The 9818-nt window shown below is 57.2% G+C and overlaps 1 protein-coding gene and 1 long non-coding RNA gene across 5 annotated transcripts in view; one reads left to right on the forward strand and one right to left on the reverse strand.

Moving 5' to 3' along the window:
- Positions 1-28: 28 nt before the first annotated feature.
- SPHK2 (sphingosine kinase 2) lies at positions 29-6136 on the reverse strand. 4 transcript variants are annotated; one of them, XM_032169265.2, is made up of 6 exons: positions 6004-6136; positions 4057-4528; positions 2596-2745; positions 2368-2462; positions 2160-2275; positions 29-1753 (listed from the first exon to the last, which is right to left on the reverse strand). In XM_032169265.2, exons 2-6 carry the CDS (start codon positions 4457-4459, stop codon positions 661-663), a joined length of 1857 nt encoding a protein of 618 aa, XP_032025156.1. In that variant the 5' UTR covers positions 4460-4528; positions 6004-6136; the 3' UTR covers positions 29-660. The 4 variants fall into 4 exon arrangements, with proteins under 4 accessions (XP_032025156.1, XP_032025155.1, XP_032025154.1 ...); XM_032169264.2 differs by having other exon boundaries at positions 5359-6136; XM_032169263.2 differs by having other exon boundaries at positions 4796-6136.
- Positions 6137-6305: 169 nt separating this feature from the next.
- The window catches only part of LOC131380776 (uncharacterized), a 4896-nt gene continuing 1383 nt past the window's right edge, over positions 6306-9818 (forward strand). The window contains exons 1-2 of the long non-coding RNA XR_009208960.1: positions 6306-6612; positions 8512-8602. This is a non-coding gene — a long non-coding RNA (uncharacterized LOC131380776). The remainder of the gene's footprint in view (positions 6613-8511; positions 8603-9818) is intronic.

Genomic DNA, 9818 nt, shown 5'->3' on the forward strand with positions numbered 1-9818 from the left:
CTGTCGGATGGAGGAAGGGCAGAAGGTCTGAGAGGAATGAAGCGACTGCCTTTATTGCATAGACCTTTTCAATTGCTTTTTAGATTGGGGACGGAGGACGCGCATGAGACGAACAGGGGATATGAATTTCCCCGCCCCCACCCGCGGGGAGAGGAACATTAGTGCAAATCCTAGCGCCGGCCCCGGGGAACCTGCCCCTCCTGGGCTGACTGGCCAGCTAAATGGAGGCACCGGAGTGGATGGGGCGAGGCTGCGGGCCCTGACCGGCCGACTCACTGAGGCCTACCCCAGCCAGTACATTCCAGGTCCTGTCATTGGGCGACGCGTAAAACAGACTCCGCCCTCAGCCAGCCTGGCCGGGTAGGAGCAGGTGGCGAGCATCAGGACTGAGCCCTGCCCCGTAAGGGCGTCCCCAGATCAGACGCCAGGCCCCGCCCTCATTGATCAGGCACTACCCTCGGGACAAGCCCATTTTTCTTTAACCGTGACGACGCCCACCCTCCAGCATCACGTCTGGTCCCATGAAAGCGAGCGCAGTCCTGAGACGGGGCCAGGGCCCTTGCCACCACAACTCTAGCAGCCAGGCCACACCCCCTCGCTCAGGCTCCGCCCCATTGGAATGTAGGCCCCGCCCCCGGCGGGTTCCAAGCTTGTTTAGTTTCAGGGCTCCCGCCCCGGGCAGCCAGGAGGCCCAGTGAGCAGTGTACCGAGGCCAGGGTGCATCTGTGCCTGTAGCGGCCCATACTCCACCTGCTCCCCGTCCACTGTGAGCACGCCGCGCGGCGTGAGCGGCTCTAGGCGGAAAGCACGGGCCGCAGCGTAGCCCAGCTGTGGACAGCCCAGGCTGAAGTGGCTACCACGCTCCATGGCCAAGAAAAGGCGCAGCAGCGCAGCCCGCGAGATGCCGCTACGCACCCAGCACAAGTGCACCAGGCCGTCGTCGAAGCGCGCGTGCGGAGCTGCCACCAGGTCAGCGCCTAGGTGGCTGGGCGAGATGGCCAACATGAGCACAAAGTCCCCCTCCAGCGTCACCCAGTCTGGGGGCAGCGGGGTGCCCAGCGGAGGCAGCAGGTGGTCAGGCGGGCCGCAGGTGGAGGCCGCTACCTGGGCATCAGGGGTGGGAAGTGGGAGCCCAGAGGATGGGGGAATTATGGGGGCCCTCTCGGAGACGGGTGAGTGTACAGCTGCCTTGGGAGAGCCAGGAGGTGAAGACAGCAGTGGATCCGGGGACAGCGGAGCATCCCCAGCCCCACCCCAGTCCCCAGCCAGCTCTGGGCCCCCACCGTTGAGGGACAGGATGGGCAGGGGTTCTGGCGAGCCAGGGGAGGCCAGGGCAGGCTGGGGCAGGGGAAGAGGCAGGTCAGACACAGAACGATGCAGGGGTGAGTGGGCCATGGGCGGGGCTGGGTCTGGGGTTAGGGTCAGCTCCGATTTGGCACGGGGCAGGCTATGGGCAGGGGTAGGCGAGGCAGGTTCCACAGTGGCGGGAAGGTAGGAGAGGCGTCCTCGGTAGGTGTGCAGTGTGGCAAGGCCCAGCACTGTGCCCAGTGTGAAGCGGGCACTGCCCAAGGCCCTGAAGCGCTCGCTGTGGATATCTACATCCGACACGAAGCCCCAGGCCACAGACAGGAAGGAGAAACAGCGGGAGCCCGAGGCCAGCGTCACGGAGAGCAGGTCCAGTGGGTGGCCACCACCCCGGCACAGCAACAGTGAGCAGTTGAGCAGCAGGTCCAGGCCCAGAGCTGGCTCAAATCTTCACAGCCAGAGATGGATGGACACACAGAAGGAAGGAGCAAACAGGGGCGGGGGAAAGAGACAGGTAGGGAAGCAGGTGGCAATGAGACCAGGAAGGCCATGGCCCAGGCCCACCTCAGCCGTGGGGCCACCTCCAGGCGACTCCTTACAGGGCCAGGTTGCCGGTCATCTCTTTCATTTGCTCCCAACAATTCACTGAGTGCCTCTCATGCCAGGCAGAGTTCTGGGCACTAGGGATATAGCTGGGAACTGGGCAGGCAAAAATGTCCAGGAACTGGGGGTGAGGCATCCCACAGGCAGGCTGATTTACTTGACTGACTGCGGGTTTGGCTGAGTGGGAGATATAGGGATCCCTATCATCCCAGGAGGGGCTCATCCCTCCCTTTGTGGTATCCTCAACCTACCCCCCGTGCTGGTTCACTGCTCCGGCCAGCGCGTTGCCCGAGCCGCAGGGGAGGATGCCCACAGGCATCTTCACAGCTTCCTCCCAGTCAGGGCGATCTAGGAGCCCGTTCAGCACCTGGAGGGTGGGAGACCAGAAGCCTGGGTCCTGGTGGCAGCCTCTGCAGTCCTCCAGGGCCCAGGGCTAGGGGCAGGGTGCTCCTGCTCTACCTCATGGAGCAGCCCGTCTCCCGAGACCGTGACGATGCCATCCCACTCACTCAGGCTCAGCCCCTGGACCAGCTCCCGGGCGTGGTTCTGTCGTTCTGAAGTGGGATACCGGGCCGTCAGGCAGGCTGCCCCACCCCAGCCCCATAGACCCAGGAGTCCCACCCACCACTTTGCTCCCTTAGGACTCAGCTGTCCCAGCCCCCAGCCCCCATTCTCACTGGCCCTTACCAGTCTGGATGAGGTTGAAGGACAGCCCAGCTTCAGAGATCATGGGAAGCACGTGGTTCTTACACCACTGCCAGGCCAGGCCCCGCCCTCCAAAGGGATTGACCAATAGGAGCAACCGGGGCGGCCGGGGTAGCAGGTCAGGGGTGATCTCTGTGGAGAGAGGTTAGGGTCTGCAGAGGCCAGTGACCCAGGTCCCCCACCTTGGAAACAGTCCCTTCGAACAACCCCCAGCGGAACTGGTGGAGGGCTGGCCCCTGGAACCTGCTGGCTCTCATCTGGCCAGGCCTAGGTATGCAGCCCTGCCCCACCTCCCAGGTGCTGAGACAAAGGTGTGAAACCAAATGCCCTTTGTCCCCATGTGTGGGAGGAGCTGTAGTTCGGAGCTGTGGTTCCCACTTGTCTCACCCCGAACACCTATTACCCAGGATCAGGCTACTTCCAGCCCTTAGGGGCCCCAGGCAGGATTAGATGCCACCTCTGAACTCCAGGGAAGCCCTAGACCTCTGTTGGCACCCATCACTCTGGGTGGTGCCTGGTCCTGTCTCAGGCTGCTGCTCTCACCAGCCTGGGTGACTCACCTGTGGTCAAGACCCATGCAAAGGGGAAGAGAGGGTAGGAGACAGACACATAAATCTAGCAAGAGAACAGCAGATGTAAATCGCTTTTCTCTGCCTGCGTTTTTGTTTTGTTTTGCTTTTTGTGATGGAGTATCGGTCTTGTCGCCCAGGCTGGAGTGCAATGGTGCAATCTCGGCTCACTGCAACCTCTGCCTCCCGGGTTCAAGTGATTCTCCTGCCTCAGCCTCCCGAGTAGCTGGAATTACAGGCAACCGTCACCATGCCCGGCTAATTTTTGTATTTTTAATAGAGACAGGGTTTTGCCATGTTGGCCAGGCTGGTCTCGAACTCCCGACCTCAGGTGATCTGCCTGCCTTGGCTTCCCAAAGTGCTGGGATTATAGGCATGAGCCACTGCATGCAACCTCTGCCTGTGCTTTTTTTTTTTTTTTTTTGAGACAGAGTTTTGCTTTTGTTGCCCAAGCTGGAGTGCAATGGCGCGATCTTGGCTCACTGCAACCTCTGCCTCCTGGGTTCAAGCGATTCTCCTGCCTCACCCTTCTGTAGCTGGGATTACAGGTGCGTGGCACCACACCCGGCTAATTTTTTGTATTTTTAGTAGAAACGGGGTTTCACCATGTTAGCCAGGCTGGTCTCGAGCTCCTGACCTCAGGTGATCCACCCGCCTCAGCCTCCCAAAGTGCTAGGATTACAGACATGAGCCACCACACCCGGCCCTCTTGTCTTTTTGTTCCTTCTGTAGCCCATCCCTGTGTATCACTCCTAATGGATCCAGAGAGATACGTCACCCAGACACACAGAAAAATAAAGACACAGCTGCCTATGGGGGAAATTCTGCAGAGACACCAAGGTGGCCCCAGGACAGCAGCTGCCCAGCGCCTCACCCCCATCCCCGGGCAGTGGCAGTCCTCGGAGCAGACAGGTGAGGGCGGTGGCCCAGCGCTGGGCCTCGGCACGGTTCTCTTCGTAGGTGGTGGCCCCATCTGCCCGGAAGGTGCGAGTGGCTCTGCGCCGGGCCCCGCGCCGGCCCCGAGGGTAGGTGTAGATGCAGAAGTAGGCCGCTGAGTCTGAGGGGCTGCGGCTTCGCAGGGTGCAGCAGCCTGAGACCTCAGCCAACGGGACCAGGCCACCCCGGGGCCTGGCTTCGGGTTTGGGGCGCAGCCGCTGTATGTGCAGGGCCTGCGATGTGAGGGTGAGGGCAAAGCGTGGGCCTCGGGCTGGGTAGGAGCCAAACTCGCCATGGAGGAGTGGGGTGCTGGCAGCCAGTGGCGGTGGGGGCGGGGCCATGGCCTTAGCCCTGACGAGGGTGCTCCTAGGCCCGTGGCCCCAGCTCCCGGTCAGCTCCTGGTCCGGCCTCTGTGGGAAGGGAGGAGAGAAGGGGTGAGAGTTCAGGACCCCATGGCAGGGGCAGGGAGGCGCAGGGGCTGTGGACAGGAGGAGACAATGAGGGGCAGTGGCAGGTGAGACAGGAGCACCAGAGACAGACAGGCTCAGACAGGTGCAGGCAGACCTTGAGGATGCGGGACAGAGGCCAGCTGGGCAGGAAGGCCAGCATCCCAGAGGGGGCTGGAGACCCGGGCATGCAAACATCCAATCATTTATTCCCCAGTAAGTATTCAATACCCCGTATGTGCCAATCACGGTGCTAGGCCTAGCAAACACAGCAGGAGACAAAGCAGCCCCAAATCCTTGCCTTCATAGGAATAGATAAACAAGAGAAAGGATTGAAATATACAGGGGGTTGGGTGATGATAACGGGCTTTGGGGGAAAAGAGGGCACAGGAAGGGGAATGGCTAGTGGGATTGGATATGCAGAAACAGACATGCAAAGGCTGAGAGACACACCCCCCACCCCTGCCACCATACAGTGCAGTTGGTAACAACAGCAAAACAATCACAAACGCAACAGAGATACCGTCTGAGAGCCAGAGAAGCACTGAGAGGAGACAAACAGGGTCAATGAGGTGAAACCCAGGCTGATGAAAGATGCTTAAGAGAGTAAGACTTTTTCACCCCAACAAGAAAGGCAAGACAGAGTGGAAGGGAGAGCAAATAGGAGGGGTAGGAGGCAGGCATGGGGACAGCTGGAGAGAAGGGATATGACAGAGGGACTACGGGGTCCGAGAAGAGCCACATGCGAGCGCCTGCAAGGGGCAGGGGCCAAGAGCTGGTCCCTGAGCACTGACCTGGGTGTCTGGCCGCCTGCTCTCCAGGGAGCGGGTGGGAGCAGGACTGAAGTCCCTTCCCCAAAGGCCCTCTCCCTGCCCTCTGCCCGGATTCTGCCTCCTCCTTTCGCTCACCTTTGTTCCCCACTGCCCCGCCCAGCCACCTGCCAGTCCTGCCCCTCACATTCCCCAGGCCCAGAGCGCCAGGACACCGCCCCCCCCCCCCCCCGCCACCGCCTGTGGACTCACCCTTAGGAACTACATCTACCCCCCTATCCCCAGCGGCTCTCTCGGGTCCAGGACGTCTGCCTCACCCCCAAACCTGCCCTGGCCCCATTATGGCCTCAAATCAGATTCAAGCACAGAGCCCTAGATGTCCTACAGTCTTGGGCCTGGGTCTCTGTCCCTGGGTCCCCGAGACCTGGACATGGGTCTCCATCCATTGGTCCCCAATCCATAGGCCTGCGTGTCTGGCCCTGGGCCCCCAAGCCGCCATCCGCACTCTATTTCCAGAACCCAGTCCCAGGCCTGGGTTCAGTCCCGGCCCAGGTTTTCCATTTCCATCTCCCACCCCGGTGCCCCAGTCCCGGGCCTGCGTCTCTGTTCCTCTTGGTCCCTCAGTCCCCTAGACTCCGGTCCCTGCCCCGACCCCCGCACCCTCCTCACACGCCGGGTCCTCCTCCAGGCGGTCCCGCAAGTCAGCACCAACAGCCCCCATCAGACCTAGGGGTGGGGGGAGGGTGTGCATCCGCTCAGCCAATGGCCGTGCAGCCGGCCTGGGCCGCACCAATACGAGGGCGCGGGGGGTGGAGCCAGTCAGTTCGCGAGCTTGGTGCAGGGACCGGCCGCGGGAGAGACCGAGAACTGGGCGGGGCCTCGCTCTTCGGAAGACTGGCCGCCATCGTAGGTGAGGGCCGACGCGCAGCGGAGACGACGTCGCGGCCCCATAGACAGCGCCGTTGTCGCCATCTTTGTTAAGGGAGAGTGGGCCTGTCCCATCCATTGAATTCACAAAAGAAAAGGGGCGTGAGGGAGGAGGTCTTTAGTTGCAAAGACAGAGACTCTAACACGCGTAACAAAGGCCCAGAGATCCAGACACAGAGCAAGGCAGAGACCCAGAGAGGCCGGATGAGGCAATAAGAGAGCTGGGAGGAGAGGGAGAGTGGGGAAAGTGAAAGATACTTTTCTTTTCGGACAGTTACAGAGTCAGAGAGACCCAGAGAAAAGCAGAGATATAAACAAGAGACCAAAACAGTGGGATTGAGAATGTGCAAGGTAAGGATACAAGAAAATCCTGAAAATGACAGACACGGAGACAGATGGAGACAGACACTTCTGGAATGGAAGCCGGGAAGGAGAGGCTCATTAATTCAGACTTATTTACCTCAGGCTCAAACCAGAATGGAAGCGGCATGAGATAAACATCTGCCCAGTGAATGAACCAGTCACATGGCAAGACAGAGACAGAGAGAGATGGGGACAGTATCTCTAGGTCAAAGGTGAGGGAGAGAGAGAATATTGGAAGCCCAGGGGCTGGGAGGAACTGGGACAGAAAGTGAAGATGTTGACAGACGCACCGAGGCAAAGACATGGTGAAATTGAAAGAAAGGCAAGTATATATTAGGAGACCTAGAAACAGAATTACATAGAAAGAGATATGCATTAGGAGACAAGGACAGAGCTCACTAGAAAGTGACAAATGGGCCGGGCGCGGTGGCTCACGCCTGTAATCCTAGCGCTTTGGGAGGCTGAGGCGGGTGGATCACGAGGTCAGGAGATCGATACCATCCTGGCTAACACGGTGAAACCCTGTCTCTACTAAAAACACAAAAAATTAGCCGGGCGTGGTGGTGGGCGCCTGTGGTCCCAGCTACTTGGGAGGCTGAGGCAGGAGAATGCAGCCAACCCGGGAGGCGGAGTTTGCAGTGAGCAGAGATTGAGCCACTGCACTCCAGCCTGGGCGACAGAGCGAGACTCCGTCTCAAAAAAAAAAAAAAAAAAAGAAAAAAAGAAAGTGACAAATGCAGGCTGTAGGCCAGGCGCGGTGGTTTACGCCTGTAATCTCAGCACTCTGGGAGGCCGAGGCGGGCGGATTGCGAGGTCAGGAGTCCGAGACAAGCCTGACCAACATGGTGAAACCCCCGTCTCTCTCTTTTTTTTTTTTGAGATGGAGTCTGGCTCTGTCACCCAGGCTGGAGTGCATCGGCACGATCTCGGCTCACTGAACCGCCTGCCTGGTTCAAGCGATTCTCCTGCCTCAGCCTCCTGAGTAGCTGGGACTAGAGGCACGTGCTACCACGTCCGGCTAATTTTTCACATTTTTATTAGAGTCAGCGTTTCACCGTGTTAGCCAGGATGGTCTCGATCTCCTGACCTCGTGATCCGCCCGCCTCGGCCTCCCAAAGTGCTGGGATTACAGGCGTGAGCCACCTCACTGGGTCGAAATCCCCGTCTCTATTAAAAATACAAAAATTAGCCAGGTGTGGTAGCACGCGCCTGTAATCCCAGCTACTCAGGAGGCTGAGGCAGGAGAATCGCCTGAACCCAAGAGGCGGAGGTTACAGTGAGCTGAGATCATGCCACTGCACTCCAGCCTGGGCAACAGATCAAGACTCTGTCTCAAAAAAAAAAAAAAAAAACAGACAAATGTAGGAAGAAGTTTGCTTATTGCCAAATCATGTACCTAGCATCCAACCCACAGTAGCAACGGCACCAGATAATATGTGCCAAGGAATGACACGGAGAGAAAGGGGGACAGAAACCCAGTAAGACTGAGACGGGGGCACAGCAACTGAGCTTGGGGCCCTGGGAGAAGGAAAGGCAGAGGCACTGAGCAAAGAAGCTGAGATTCAAACACAGAGCCTAAGTCACACAGACGAGAGGACAGGGAGGAAGAAAAGGAGAAAGGACCGTGCAGCTCACACACACTTGCTGCGTGACTGCTGGGAAGCCCCTGAATTCTTGGCATCAGCTGTCCTGTCTGGGAAGTAGGGAGAAAGCTATTCACAGTGAAACAGGAATTAAAAGAAATTAAAGAATGTGTAAGCAAAAACTCAGTTGTATGTAAAAAAACCCAATTCCCCCTGAGGAAGAGAAAGAGATGGAGTCCTTTAAAAATTAACTACCTGTTTTTCTGTTTGTGGCTAGTGAGCCTTATCTAACTCCCTTTCCCAGGCATTGTGAAGACGCTGTTTCTCTAGCTGTGCAGCTGCAAGGTCACTAGACAGGATAAACTCAAGTCGTGAAACATGTTTTTCCTTGAAAAGTAAGAAATAATGTAATGCATGTTTCAATTGAATAACTGTCTTTGTTTCTCGCTTCTGTAATATGCTTCCCCCTGCACAGATCTCCCCCTGCCCCACAAAATACTTAAAAGGTAACTTGACTCTTTGTTCGGTGCTCAGTCTTTTTCGATGTTAATCTAACTGGGCCGGTGCACCTAAATAATAAATAATAAGTATCCTCCTCAACCCCTCAGTTTCTCTGATTCCTAAATTATCCCGCTGGAACACCTGCCTGGAGAGAAGGTCTGAAATCACTTATAGAAGGGCTGCCAGGCTGGGCGCGGTGGCTCATGCCTGTAAGCTCAACACTTTGAGAGACTGAGGTGGGAGAATCCCCTGAGCCCAGGAGTTCAAGACCAGCCTAGGCAACAGAGGGAGACCTAGTCTCTAGAAAAAATAAAAAAAAATTGGCCGGGTGCAGTGGCTCATGCCTGTAATCCCGGCACTTTGGGAGGCTGAGGCCGGCGTATCACCTGAGATCGGGAGTTTGAGACCAGCCTGACCAACATGGAGAAACCTCGTCTCTACGAAAAATACAAAAGTAGCTGGGGTGGTGGTGCATGCCTGTAATCCCAGCTACTTGGGAGGTTGAGGCAGGAGAATTGCTTGAACCCGGGAGGTGGAAGTTGCAGTGAGCCAAGATCGTGCCATTGCACTCCAGCCTGGGCAACAAGAGCGAAACTCCACTTCAAAATAAATAAATAAATAAATAAATATAATAAAAAAATTAGCCAGGCATGGTGGAGGCTACTTGGGAAGCTGAGGTGGAAAGATCACTTTAGCCCAGGAGGTTGCAGCTGCAGTAGGCTGTGATTGCACCACTGCATTCCAGCCTGGGCAAGAGTGAGACCCTGTTTTTTCTTTTTTTTTTTTGAGACGGAGTCTCACTCTGTCACCCAGGCTGGAGTGCAGCATGATCTCAGCTCACTGCAACCTCTGCCTCCCAGGTTCAAACGATTCTCCTGCCTCCTGTCTCCCGAGTAGCTAGGATTACAGGTGCACACCACCATGCCCGGCTAATTTTTGTATTTTTAGTAGAGATGGGGTTTCACTATGTTGGCCAGGCTGATCTCGAACTCCTGGCCTCAGGTGATCCGCAGGCCTCAGCCTCCCTGAGTGCTGGGATTACAAGCTTGAGCTACCACGCCTGGCCTCCAATCTTTTTTTTTTTTTTTTTTTTTTTTTTTAAAAAAAAAA

This window comes from Hylobates moloch, unplaced genomic scaffold (assembly GCF_009828535.3).
Source record: "Hylobates moloch isolate HMO894 unplaced genomic scaffold, HMol_V3 SCAFFOLD_12, whole genome shotgun sequence".
Lineage (NCBI taxonomy): Eukaryota > Metazoa > Chordata > Mammalia > Primates > Hylobatidae > Hylobates > Hylobates moloch.